This window comes from Pediculus humanus, genomic scaffold (assembly GCF_000006295.1).
Source record: "Pediculus humanus corporis 1103172107610 genomic scaffold, whole genome shotgun sequence".
NCBI classification, from domain to species: Eukaryota; Metazoa; Arthropoda; class Insecta; order Psocodea; family Pediculidae; genus Pediculus; species Pediculus humanus.
In genome coordinates this window covers 120,878-135,664 of record NW_002987224.1, presented here as the reverse complement: position 1 = coordinate 135,664, position 14,787 = coordinate 120,878, and the positions used below count along the sequence as shown (strand labels likewise).

Here is a 14,787-nt window from a genome sequence, read left to right as displayed (position 1 = left end):
AAATAAATTTTTATGTCTTTTAATACTGCAATCATATAATTAATAATTATTAATTTTTAAAAATATAAATACAAGTAACTCACTTTAATTTATTTATTTTTTGTTATTTTAACCAGGGAAAAAAACAAACAAACAAACAAACAACAACAACAATAAAAATGTCTGTCAATAAATTAAGAGTTAAAATTGTTTAATGTAAATTAAAAAGAAAATAAATAAATAAATAAATTATTGAATAATAATAATTAATAAATAAATAAATAAAAAGGAAAAAAAATAAAAAATCCCCGTATAAAAGAAAAAGAAAAAATAAATAATATTAATAATTACGATAACGAAAACAAATTGATATTAATTACAAGGATTTCTTACAATAATAATAATAATAATAATAATAATAATAATAATAATAATAATAATAACAATAACAATAATAATGATGATGATAATAATTTATCGATATTGTCAATTTATATATATTATCAATCAATCAGTCTCTTATCAAATGCATTTAAAAGGGAAAAAAAAAAAGAAAATTTACAACTTGCGCAACACGAATTTTAAATTGCAATATTGATTACATTTAAATTTATTTACATACATTTATATTAATAATATTATTTATTTTATTATTTACTCTTTAGTTTATCATTATTATTATTATTACTATGTGTGCGTGGGTGCGTGTGTGCGTGTTCGATTAATAAAAAAAATTATCGTTATTAAAAATAATTAATTAATTAATTTTTTTTTTTACTTATTTAATAAAAATTATCCTTAACTTATTTTTTAAAAAAAATAGTATCATTATCATTATTATTATTATTAAGTTTGTATTCGGAAAATTATATATATAACGTTTTAAGAAAAAAAACCGGAAATGAAAATTATTAATAATAATAATAAAAATGATAATAGATTAAAAAGTAATAATTTTTATTATCGCATACATTACCTTTTAAATTTTTTTTTAATGGCGTCACGGCGGATTTATTTATTTAAATAATAATAATAATAATTATTATTATTATTTATTTAATTTTTTTTATCGATGTTATATTACTTTTAAATTTTTTTTTAAAATGTTTATTTAATATTTTAAAATCACGAAAAAAAGTTTATTATTAAAACTTATCAGAAATAATAATAATAAATTAATTTAATTTAAAATTATTAATAATAATAATGGTGACGACACACCATCGTAAAAAAAAAAATTTTGAAAAACTTTTATTTCATCCGATGAATGAAATAAAAAAATAAAAAAAAATAAAAACTTTTGTCGGGTAAACGCCGATTTTGCTCCACCCGAACACCCTGAACGACTAAACGGGAGCCGTTCAGAGCTTTTCAGTTTTTCTTTTTTTTTCTCCTCTTTCTTTACTTTCTTTTTTTTCCTCCCTTTCCTGTAATGTTTAACGCATTTTTCAAAAGTTTTTTTTTTTTTTTTTTTTTTTTTTTTAACTCTTTTGGGTTCTTGATTTTTCTTTTTCACCCTTTTTTTTTTGCCGTATAAAAAAACTTTCACACTTTTTTTTAAAAAAAAACAGACAACAAAAAAAAAAAACGTTAATAATTATTTATATTGTTGTACCCATTACACAAATCGTTATGGGTCTTGCTGTTGTTGCTGTTGTTGTTGTTTGTTATGTTGCATAAATTCAATTTTATTTATTTAAGTTATTTATTACATTTAAAAAATAATATATATATATATATATATATATATATTAAAAAAAAAAAAAATTTATACATAACATCAATTTTTTTTCAAATAAATAAATAATAATAATAATAATAATAATAATAATAATAATAATAATAATAATAATAAAATGATATAAAAATAAAATTTGACTTAAACATAAACAATTAATAATCACGTAACATAAAGTATTTGTTTATTAATTGTCAGCAAAATAAAAAGGTCATGTTGAACCTGATATGAGGTTAACAAAAAAACTTAATAAATCTTTATTTATTTATTTATTTTAATTACTTTACTTATTAATAACAATTAAAAATTATTTTATGTTAAACTACGAATTCATCCCACATCAATCTTAATAAATTAAAGAGCATTTAAAAAAAAAAAAAAAAGAAAAACAATAAACATTTTTTTATTTTGCAAAGAATTAAAACATAACAAACAAACAAACATAACCTTGAAAGAAAAAATTATGTTTTGTACAATTCGTATATCTTGTGTTTTTAACAATTGTTATGTTTCAAAAAAAAAAAAAAAACATAATTACTCAATTAATGTTAAACACATAACTGATATTAATCGGTCAACAACAACAACAACAACAAAAATAGATAAAGATTGCATACAAATTTTGTATACAATGTCAATTTTTTTGTAATGATAAGAAAATGAAAACTCCCCCTCCTCCTCCACCCCTCTTCCCCCCAAAAAAAAATTATTAATTAATTAATTAATGATGATTTTGTAATAAATTGAAAATTTATAATTTCTCTTATAGATGGCGTTGTTGAAGTCCCCACTCATTGTAGCCAACATGATAAAACAGATTTCTTATAATTTAAAAAATAATAATAATATTTATTTCTTCTTTCCCTCCCCCCTTCCCATTATTTCTCACTATTGTTATTATCAAAGGTTGAAAATATTTGATCAGGTAAAAATCATAACAATCACGAGTTGCCATTATAGTACGTAGCTGATACATTGAACTGTCCTTATCATTAAAATTTACGTACAAATTGATAAAATCAGCATACCCAGCATATCAGCTGTCCTTCTATCAAATTTTGTGTGTTTGTTAAAATTTTCAATGTACGACATTTTTTTTTTCAATAGTTAAACTCGACTTTTATTTTCAACGGCGAAAATCGAGTCGTAAGAAGAACTACTTATCCATTATAATCAAACGCAAGATAGTGCCTTTTAAAAAATTTAATTTCAAACGTTTTCTTTTTTAAATCGTTAAAAATGTCTACGGTTGTTTAAATTTAAATTTTTTAAACAATTTTAGAGGGTTTTAAAAAAAAACAAATTACATGAGTTTAAAGTATATAAAATAACGAACAATTCGACATGTGACTTATGACTAATAACTAAAATTAAAACTAATAAAATTAATTAAAACAAATCGATTTGACATAAGGATTTTGTTGTCAATCGTTTTAACACCTGCGCATGCTCTCTCTATTTTTATTATTATTATTATTATTGTTTAAAAATATTTAAAAACGATGAACTTAAAATTATTATCAAAACAATTAAATTTAGGCGTCAAACGTTTGCTTCATTGTTTGTTTGTTTTTTTACGATTTATCGACACGAATTAAAATTTTGATCGATATTTTTTTTTTTTTTTTTACAAAAAGACCGTGTCATTTATATGAAACATTATTATGTTTCGCAACATAAACATAATTACTATTTACTATTTTATTTATTTATTTATTTTTCCAAACAGTTTTAAAAAAATAAATAAATAAATTATTATAATAATAATATTATAAAATTCGATCTAACGGTAAAAATTGAATTGTAAGAAGAACTACTTGTCCATTGTAATCAAACGCAAGATAGTGCCTTTTAAAAAATTTAATTTCAAACGTTTTCTTTTTTAAATCGTTAAAAATCTCTACAATTGCTTAAATTTAAATTTTTTTAACAATTTTAGAGTGTTTAAAAAAAAAACAAATTACGTGAGTTTAAGGTACATGAAATAACGAACAATTTGACATGTGACTTATGACTAATAACTAAAATTAAAACTAATAAAATTAATTAAAACAAATCGATTTGACATAAGAATTTTGTTGTCAATCGTTTTAACACCTGCGTATGCTCTCTCTATTATTATTATTATCCACCATTAAACACGACAAGGCTACTTGTCGGAGTTTTTAAGTATTTATCCGAGGTTTCTACCCGATTCCTTAGGGACAAATACTCGAATTTCGGTGGTGCCACTTATTATAAGATAGCACCACATCAATTCTTGAAGGTCTTCCTGAGTCCGTCTTTTTCGATGGGAACGATTTGTCTCCTGAACTGGGCTCCAGTGACTAACATCTTTGGAGTGGCCAGGGTCAGAAGCAGTGAAATTCACATTCTCGTCGAGCTGCCTCAGGTCGACAGTAGAACAAGATTTGTTTTTGGTTCTTACTTTGTCTTGTTCTCATTTTTTTTTTTCTCTTTTACAGCAGACGTCATCAATAAGAGAAATGGATTGGAATTTAAATTTAAGATCTTCAATTATTTATTACGACTAAAATTTCTGGTCCTTTACATAAATTATGAAAATGTAATAATAAATTTTTTAAAATGATTTTATTATTCCTTCTTTCCCTCCCCGCCTCCCCAAAAAAAAGGAAAACGATATTTTGATTTAAATTTATTTATTTATTTATTAATTGATATTAAAAAAAAAAAAAAATGATGTTTGATCGTTTAAGTTTAGGTAATATTCATTTTTACGGGATTTTAATTCCTGTAATTATAATGAAAGAATTTTGATCACGTGATTCTTAAAATATTTCCCAATTAAAATACAATATTGAGTTAATTAAATAAAAGACGAAGAAAATTCAAAATACTATGTGTGGTAAAATTATCTTATCATTAATATTCATCAGTCTGTATTAAACATTTTTCTCGATAATATATATAAAGTTAAGAATGGTAATATTTATAAATAAAATTTAAATTTACACCTTTTTCTGTTTTTAAACAAATTCACGATTGTTTCTTTAAAAGAAAAAACATACGTTATCAACGAACGTTATATATACAAAACAATTATTATTAGGTTGAAAGAATTCAAGAAGGATGGAAAGGTAGAGAAAAATAACAAAAAGGGTTGGAAGAAGGTTTAGAAAAATGGAGTCAAGTATTTAAAATGCTAATTATTCGATTTATTCAATGGGCCGCAAAAAAAAAAGTAATAATAATTTTGAAAACAGTTAAAAATTCACATGGAATCACTCATACATTTTAGAAAACACAGCCGCATCCTCCAACAACACGGGTGACTGGAGAAACGACTGGGGTGGAAACAACTGGAGTAGCGCATCCGGTAGAGACGACTGGGGTAGCGCATCCGGTAGTGACGACTGGGGCGGCAGAAACCAAACCACCAGCACATCCGCATCCGGCGGCAAGGACTGGAGCTTCAACGGAAACTTGGGTTGGGGTAGCGACCAAAGATCCGGCACATCCGGCTCCCAAGAGACCGGTACCAGCGACGACTGGAGCAGCAGAGACCAATCCACCAGCACATCCACATCCGGCTCCCAAGAGACCGGCACCAGCGACGACTGGAGCAGCAGAGACTAATCCACCAGCACATCCACATCCGGCTCCCAAGAGACCGGCACCAGCGACGACTGGAGCAGCAGAGACTAATCCACCAGCACATCCGCATCCAGCTCCCAAAAGACCGGCACCAGCAACGACTGGTTGTGGTCCGACGAAACCGAAGGCACGGGCTTCAGCTGGGAAAACGGCTGGTCCGAAAGTGGTAGTTGCGCAAGCACCTCCGACGACACCAGAAACGACTGGAGTAGCGCATCCGGTGGAGACGACTGGAGTAGCGCATCCGGTGGAAACGACTGGAGTAGCGCATCCGGTAGAGACGACTGGGGTAGCGCATCCGGTAGAGACGACTGGGGTAGCGCATCCGGTAGAGACGACTGGAGCAGCAGTGACCAAGCCACCAGCGCATCCTCCGGCAAGCTATAATTCGTGAAATAATTTTTAATTTAGAAATGTTTGCATCCCACGGTCGACTGAAAGAATTTTCAAATCTACTTACTCCAACGTTAAGAAGTCCTCCGCATGGAGAGGCAAAAGCAACGGTGGTTGCAACAGCCAAGAAAGAAAGAACGTTAGCGATCATTTTGGTATTAGTCCCCAGTTGTTCCTTTGATGGAAAATGTACTGTGAATGCTCTTCTTTGGCTAGCGAGCCCTTTTATATCCGAATTTTCAGCTTAGGCTAGTGAAATGTAAACAAAGAGAAATACATGTAAGAAATAACACACAAGTAAAGTTATGAAGAAAAAACAATGATAAAGCAATCAAAACAGTATATGCGCTAATGTATGAAATACAATGTACGTGTTATTTTAACATATCATCCATATTATCAAATTATATTTTATGCTTAATACTGCGTCTACTCAAGACTTAGACTTAATTAAAAGAGTTAAATTGTTATGTTTATCAGGTAATGAAAAAAAAAAAAAAAGTATTTTGCTTACGTGTATTATCTGTTGTGTACCATTTAATATTTGCTAATAAATTTCCGCAGTCTTAGCTAATTTTATTTGGTATAAAAGGAGGTGAAATAATTGGTAAAAGCATTCACAGTACATTTTCCATCAAAGGAACAACTGGGGACTAATACCAAAATGATCGCTAACGTTCTTTCTTTCTTGGCTGTTGCAACCACCGTTGCTTTTGCCTCTCCATGCGGAGGACTTCTTAACGTTGGAGTAAGTAAAAAAAAAAAAATCAAAAAAATTCTCGATACGATTCCTTCCCTGGTTGTAGATTTGAAATTCTTTCACTCGGTTATCTAAATCCTTCTTATAAATTAAAAATTATTTTACGGCTTTACTTAGCTTGCCGGAGGATGCGTTGGTGGTTTGGTCTCTGCTGCTCCAGTCGTTTCCACTCCAGTCGTCTCTACCGGTTGCGCTACTCCAGTCGTCTCTACCGGTTGCGCTACTCCAGTCGTTTCTACCGGATGCGCTACTCCAGTCGTTTCTACCGGATGCGCTACTCCAGTCGTCTCCACCGGATGCGCTACTCCAGTCGTCTCCACCCCATGCGGTACTTCAGTCGTCGGTAATGCCCTCAATTTTGTTGGCCCACAACCAGTCGTCACTGGTGCCGGTCTTTTGGGAGCTGGATGTGGATGTGCTGGTGGATTAGTCTCTGCTGCTCCAGTCGTCGCTGGTGCCGGTCTCTTGGGAGCCGGATGTGGATGTGCTGGTGGATTGGTCTCTGCTGCTCCAGTCGTCGCTGGTACCGGTCTCTTGGGAGCCGGATGTGCCGGATCTTTGGTCGCTACCCCAACCCAAGTTTCCGTTGAAGCTCCAGTCCTTGCCGCCGGATGCGGATGTGCTGGTGGTTTGGTTTCTGCCGCCCCAGTCGTCACTACCGGATGCGCTACCCCAGTCGTCTCTACCGGATGCGCTACTCCAGTTGTTTCCACCCCAGTCGTTTCTCCAGTCACCCGTGTTGTTGGAGGATGCGGCTGTGTTTTCTAAAATGTATGAGTGATTCCATGTGAATTTTTAACTGTTTTCAAAATTATTATTACTTTTTTTTTGCGGCCCATTGAATAAATCGAATTTTTAGCATTTTAAATACTTGAATCAATTTTTCTAAACCTACCAACCTCCAAACCTTTTTTTATACCTTTTCATCCTTTTTCAATTCTATTACCCTAATAATAAAAATAATAATTGCAATTTATTACGGTCATATTTTTAATAAAACAAATGAATAATACTAATTTGTTATAAATATGAGGTTTCTGAGAAACATGAATTTTTTGAATCTTCTTTTTCTAAAAGGCAAATCAAATTTCCATTGGTCGAAGTTTGAAGCTTTTTTCTACATAACCGATGATGGTTTCGGTCCTGCTTAGTGCTCGATTCGGAAACAACCTCCCACCTAAAACATACCCTTTTATTTATTTAATTTTTTCTCTCCATTTTTTTGTAAAATTCTCATTTTTACCAACATTTAAAAATAAAAAATTTAATTGGCAACATTGAGGAATTGTCTGATCGTCACCGATTCAACCGTTTTTTTTTTTTTCATAAACATTTTCCCATAATAAAAAAAAAGCGGAAAGGTTTTAGGAAGTGAAGCAATAAAAATGTATTTAATATAATCTCCCGAAAAAAATATCGAGTTAATTTTTTTTTAGTATAATTTACAATAATGGATGATGAAAGGTTTAAGAATTTAATACTTAAATATATATATATTAAAAGCACTAAAAAAGACGAAGTAGTAGACGGCTAAATAATAAATTACAATTTTGTAATAACTTTTGTTGTAAAGTAGTATGTATTAAACTTGTGAAAATAAAAAGTCATTATTCAAATAATATTTCTTTCATTTGATATTATTATTATTATTATTATCAGTATCATTATCGCACCGGGTTCTACTTGTGTGTGTGTGTGTGTGTGACTACACACAATTGATTTATACAACAGACTTAATATTCTTACTATGAATTCCAGATTTTATTATCATTTTAACTTAAATAAAATTTATATGTGTGTGCGGAAAAAAAAAAAATCACGATAATTTTTATTTAATGTGACCGTGAACAGAAAAAAAAGAAAAAAATGTCGATTTTCATACATTTCCACATGATGATAATAATAATAAATACCAGGAAATGAATTTTTATTGTTTGTTGATACCGTTATTAAAGAATTTCTATAACAAATTCATAATTATTATTAATAATGAACAATATAAATATACAAAAAATACATTATTATTATTATTCGAAAGGGGTCAAATATGAAAATTTTATAATTTAACAACAACAACAACAACGACGTTATTAAAAAATATATGTTTAGCTTATGTTGATTGGGTTGTTACAAAAAATTTATTTATTTCTTATTAAATAAAAATGATTTTGTAATATTAATATTAGTAAAGTTGACCAATAATTTAAGTTTGTTGGTCTTATGATATCTCTTATCAAATAAATAATAATAATAATTTTTAAATATATATTTTTCACATATGATAAACATTAAATTAAACCTTTTTATAAAAAAAAAAAAATTTATTTTTTCTTTAATAACAAAAAAAAAAAAAATTGTCATAAATCATTCGTGATCTTCGTTCATCAGTACGAACGGATCCGTACAAATCAACAACACTTATCATTTTTCAAAAAACTAAAAAAAAAAAAAATGATATACGACCAAAGGTATGTTTTTTCTTTTTCTTTCTTTTTCTATCTTATGTGATTTTTATAAATAAATTTTTTTTTTCTTTTTCTATATTTATTTTAACCGTATTAAATTCGATTTTGATTTTTCTAACGCTTAAATTTTCCTATTCGGTGTCTTTTTTTAATTTTTTATTTTTTTTTCCATCGCGAAATAATATTTATTCATAGGATAATTATTATTAATATTGAAAAAAAAAATTAAACTGCTGTCGGAAAATATACACGTCATAAAATAAAATTAATTAATTTAATATCAAAAAATAATAATAATCATTTCATGGACTTGGAGTTTTTTTTTTTTTTGTATGTGCGCGTTTACGTTTGTCGTTTGTTGAATTTTCAATTTGCTATTTTTAAAAAAAAAAATTTATGTTAAAAATAATAATAATAATAAATTTTTTTTTTCATGAAATGATACCATTTAAAAAGGTCAACGTTATCTATAAAAAAACGTCATATTTTTAATTTTCATCAATTTTTTTTAAATAAATAAATAATTTTATTAATTTATTAATAATAATTTATGTGTTTTTTTTTTTTTAAAAGAGAAAATTTTTTTTTTTAAATATTTTTTGTTTGTTTGTTTGTTTTAGAGCTTGTGCCCTTTGCAACAGGGTTACAAATCTTTTTAAATCTTCTAGTAAATATATTTACCAGAAACCTTTTCCGGTGATAAAAACTTTTCCGAAACACGTTTGCAGTTTTCCAATTATGAGGTCGATGTATTCAGTACCTAAAAATTGGCAGACGAAATTGTTAATGACAAAATACGTGAGTAATTATTTATAATAATAAATTTTTTTCTTTTGCGAGCGTGTATTAATATTAAAATAAAATTTTTTATTTAAAAAAAAAAAATAAATAAGGTAATTTATAAATAAAAATAAATGAAATCGATGTGAGTCAGGTCAAGTTATAATTGACAAAATGAGAAAACCTTGGCCTGAAACAAAATAACAATTATTGATCAAAGGTCACATCATCATCATCATCAGATTTTAATTTTATCAACAACAACAAAAAAAAAAAACTCCTGAATTCCGTAAATAATTTTTTTTTTTTTTTTTCATCTAAACTTTTTATTTAAAAAAATTAATAATGTTCGTTATTATTAATAAATAATGATAATTAATTATTGTCAACAATAAAATTAAATAAGAAGGAAAAAATTAATTAATTAATGCTCGTTAATGATTTTTTCTCCTTTTTTCCTTTTTTTAATTATTAATTATAAATTTTTTTTTAAATCCGGATTTTAGAGTTGGAATAGAGAACTTAGAAGAGCGATGCACATAGCAGAAAAAAAAAGAAGTATATTCACTGATAGAAGTCAACTTAAATTTGCGAAAAGATTAGTCGTTAAATTGGGGAGCGCTGTCATAACACGTGAAGATGAACATGGAATCGCATTGGGAAGATTAGCTTCTATCGTTGAACAAGTAAAATTATTTTAATTTCCCCCCCCTCCCCGTTTTTAGTAAGAATGTGATTAATTAATTAATTGTGTTTACAGGTTGCCGAAAGTCATATGGGGGGTCGAGAATGCATTATGGTGACGAGTGGAGCCGTGGCATATGGAAAACAAAAATTAAATCAAGAATTGGTCATGTCTCTAAGTATGAGAGAAACTTTATCTCCAAAAGATCACATTAAAGATGTAAGTAGTCTTTTTAGAAGAATTGGAGTTAATGTTCATCGCATATTATATATGATAATAATAATAATAATAAATTATTACATTGCAGGAAGGAAAATATATATTAGAACCTAGAGCAGCTGCTGCAGTCGGTCAATCCGGTTTGATGTCATTGTATGATGCCATGTTTTCACAATACGGTGTGAAAATTGCCCAGGCATGTTAAAATATCAGTATTAAAAACTTATCATATTTATTTTAATTAATTAATAATTAATTAATTAATATTTAGGTGTTGGTAACGAAACCAGATTTTTATAACGAAGAAACAAGACGAAATTTATTTAGTACACTTTCGGAATTGATCAGTAAAAATATTGTACCTATAATAAATACAAATGATGCAGTGACACCACCACCTCAAGTTGATGACGAAATTCGTGGGGTAGGTTGGAAAAAGGTCGGTAACCATTATGTTTTTAGCATGTCATCGATGTCCGTCACTAACCAGATGGTTTTTTAAACAATAAAATATTTGTTTTTTTTTTATTTTATTTCGGTAAGTAAAACAAAACGACCGTTCAAGGCTTTTATTTCATTTCATTTCATTGTCAAATAGAGAAAAGCACAAAAAGCTTTCATTACGTAATTTATAAAAAATAAGTATTACATTTTCATATTCATATTTCGAAACCATTTTTTTAGTTAGTTTCAAAGGTAAATGATTACGAAAAAAATTTAAATTTTTTTTACATTAAGATTTATTAATTTGAAACCTTAACAAAAGATTCGACATCATTTTATTTTATTTTAATAATTTTATGCTGCAGGCAATCAGCTTAAAAGATAATGATAGTTTAGCCGCAATGTTAGCGGCAGAAATACAAGCCGATCTTTTGATACTTATGTCCGATGTTGATGGAATGTATACAAAACCTCCGACCCAAGAAGGTGCCAGACTTATTCATACTTACAATGCTGAAATGAGAGAAACTATTCAATTTGGAATGACATCAAAAGTTGGAACTGGAGGTATGGATTCAAAGGTAAAAAAAATAAAAATCTTTTTTTGTTTATATTTTCATCTCACCACCATTTTTTTTTATTTAAACAAAAATTAAATTTATTTCAGGTACAAGCAGCAACATGGGCTCTTGATAGAGGAGTGTCTGTGGTCATATGCAATGGCATGCAAGAAAAGGCTATTAAATTAATTTTAGATGGAAGAAAGATCGGTACATTTTTTACCGATGGTCCAACCGGTCAACTTTCCGTTGAAATGATGGCAGAAAATGGTACGTAAACAAAAAAAATTTTTTTGAGAGATAACTAAAAAACTAAAATTTAATTTTATCTTATTAGCAAGAAGTGGTAGTAGACAGCTTCAAGCGTTAACTCCAACCGAGCGAGCCTCTTGTATAAGAATGTTAGCCGACATGTTGATAAGCAAACAATCTCTCATATTGGAAGCAAATGCTCGCGATTTAGAAGAAGCAAAAAGAGAAAATATAGCTAAACCTCTTCTTTCAAGATTATCTCTTTCATCTTCTAAACTTAAAAATCTGTCGATCGGTGAGTTCCTCAACCTGTTTTTTTTAGGTTCTTTTCAAGTATTACAATATTTTTTTTTTTTTTATCCAGGACTTAACCAGATAGCTGATAGCAGTTTGAACAACGTTAACAGAGTTATAAGAAGAACAAGACTCGCAGAAGATTTAGATTTAACACAAATCACAGTACCTATTGGAGTCCTTTTAGTCATTTTTGAATCTAGACCAGATGCATTACCTCAAGTAAGAAAATAATAATGTCGACGCAACAACATTAATATATTTACTCAATTAAAAAAAAAAAAATGTTACAGGTAGCTGCATTGGCGATAAGTACTGCCAACGGTTTGTTACTGAAAGGAGGAAGAGAAGCTTCTCATAGCAACAAAGCCCTTATGGATATTGTTAAAGAAGCATTGGCTCCTTTTGGAGCTAGTAATGCCATTTCATTGGTCAGTTATCTAATGAATTTGATAAAATTTTTTAAAAAATGAAGTTTTTTTCAAGTGTACGTGTGTTTTTTTTGTTTTAGGTTTCAACGAGAGAAGAAATATCTGATTTACTATCTATGGAAGATCATATTGATCTTATTATTCCTAGAGGATCAAGTGAGCTTGTACGCAGTATTCAAAATCAAAGTCAACATATACCCGTTTTAGGACATGCCGAAGGAATTTGTCACGTTTATGTCGATCGGGAATGTAATCCCCAAGTTGCTTTAAGAATAAGTAAGTTTGATTTTCAATAACTTATAAATAATAATTTTTTTTTTTTTTCCAATAAAAAGGAATGCCAAAATATATTTTGTAGGTTGAATTATGTGTGGGTGTTACATCAAATTTCTTTTCGAATTTGTATTCAAACCTATATTTATTTGCAAAATAAAAAGAAAATTCAATAATGTTGAATGATAATATAAGTAAAACTAAAAAATTTTCTTGTCGTTTATTTTTTTAGCTAAAATATTTCGATATTAATGATAATTAAACGTTTTATTCTGTTCGTCATCACCGTAAATATTATTCGATTAAGTCAAACATAACGACATGTTTTTTTTTTTCCTGTAAAATCAAAGTTCACATTCCATACATCACAATCAATCAAAAAAAAAGAGAAAGAATAATAATAATTTTTTTTTTTTTTTTGATTTTAGTTCGTGATTCAAAATGTGATTATCCTGCTGCTTGCAACGCCATGGAAACCTTATTGATCCACGAAGACTTAATCAATCAACCTTTATTTTCCGACATATGTACAATGTTGAAAAAAGAGGGAGTAAGTTACTCATTTAAAAATTATTAACCCCCCTTTCCCCGCTTGAAAATATTCCTCTTATCAAAATTATTTATTTAATTTAGGTAAAAATAAATTCGGGTCCAAAACTTTCAAAACTTTTAACGTTCGGACCACCACCGGCAAAATCTCTTAGAACCGAATATGGTGCTTTAGAATGTTGTATAGAAGTCGTAAAAGGTTTAGAAGATGCTGTCGATCACATTCACACTTACGGAAGTGGTCACACGGAAGTTATTGTAACTGAAAATGAAGAAAAAGCAAGAAAATTTCAAAGTACCGTTGATAGCGCATGCGTTTTTCACAATGCAAGCACAAGATTTTCCGATGGTTATAGGTTTGGTTTAGGTATGTAAAAATATACAGTAAAAAACCGTTCATAATTCTCACGTTTTATCATCAATTTAAACGTTAATTTCAGGTGCTGAAGTTGGAATAAGTACAGCCAGAATTCATGCACGAGGACCTGTTGGTGTAGAAGGTTTACTTACTACAAAATGGATATTAAATGGTACCGGACAAGTTGCTGCTGATTTTGCTGAAGGAGGAACAAAACAATTTTTACACGAAAAACTTCCAATTCACGACTGATTTTTTTTTTTTTTAAATATATATATATATAAATAAATACTTAGATTAATTAATATCTTATAAGTACAATTAATATTTTTTTCTCAATGCTATTTCCGCGACTACAAAAAAAAAAAAATGTGTTACATAAAATAATAATAGTTTAATAAAAAATAATTTGTTTAGATAAACTGTATGAATTATACATTAAATAAATACATATTTATATCTTGATTATGTTTAAATACAATGATATTATACGTTATTATTAATATTATTATATTAAAATTTCTTTTTTTTAACCCAAAGTTTTTTTAAAAAAAAAAAAAACCTTCAAAGCAATGAAAATATTTTTTTCTTTAAGTAAAAAAAGATTAATTTTTGGCGCGGATTTAATTAATGTAATTACTACGTCCATCAACCACTTGTGGCATTTTTATTATTTTTAAAATATTATCATTATTATTATTATTATTATTAAAAATATTTAATTTAATAAATATATTTTATTTTAATTGAAGTTTTAATTTAAAAAATGTTTAATTCACAAATTTTAAAAAAAATTAATTACTTTTTCGTTTTCAGAAGAACCAATTTTTTTTTTTTTTTACGAACGAGTATTATTATTATTATTATCATTATTATTAATTAAAGAATTTTGACGTCAAAGAAAAACATTTCATTATTTATCTGGACATGTTTATTGTTGTGTTTTAAACAATAGAAATTCAAAAGAATAAAACAATCCGAAACTTTTTTTT

General features: G+C 28.1%; 3 protein-coding genes across 3 annotated transcripts; 2 read left to right on the top strand and 1 right to left on the bottom strand.

Moving 5' to 3' along the window:
• Positions 1-4,972: 4,972 nt before the first annotated feature.
• Positions 4,973-5,876, bottom strand: Phum_PHUM237770 (uncharacterized protein; the record flags this gene model as incomplete). Its single annotated transcript, XM_002426085.1, has 2 exons — positions 4,973-5,713; positions 5,793-5,876. The coding sequence occupies 2 exons, from the start codon at positions 5,874-5,876 to the stop codon at positions 4,973-4,975; spliced, it is 825 nt and encodes a 274-aa protein (XP_002426130.1).
• A 481-nt stretch (positions 5,877-6,357) lies between these two features.
• Positions 6,358-7,350, top strand: Phum_PHUM237760 (uncharacterized protein). Its single transcript, XM_002426084.1, has 2 exons — positions 6,358-6,473; positions 6,603-7,350. The coding sequence occupies exons 1-2, from the start codon at positions 6,390-6,392 to the stop codon at positions 7,251-7,253; spliced, it is 735 nt and encodes a 244-aa protein (XP_002426129.1). The 5' UTR covers positions 6,358-6,389; the 3' UTR covers positions 7,254-7,350.
• A 2,913-nt stretch (positions 7,351-10,263) lies between these two features.
• Positions 10,264-14,047, top strand: Phum_PHUM237750 (delta 1-pyrroline-5-carboxylate synthetase, putative; the record flags this gene model as incomplete). Its single annotated transcript, XM_002426083.1, has 13 exons — positions 10,264-10,416; positions 10,491-10,634; positions 10,723-10,830; positions 10,906-11,073; positions 11,444-11,659; positions 11,746-11,908; positions 11,976-12,185; positions 12,255-12,406; positions 12,478-12,615; positions 12,696-12,891; positions 13,317-13,438; positions 13,522-13,804; positions 13,878-14,047. The coding sequence occupies 13 exons, from the start codon at positions 10,264-10,266 to the stop codon at positions 14,045-14,047; spliced, it is 2,223 nt and encodes a 740-aa protein (XP_002426128.1).
• Positions 14,048-14,787: the final 740 nt, after the last annotated feature.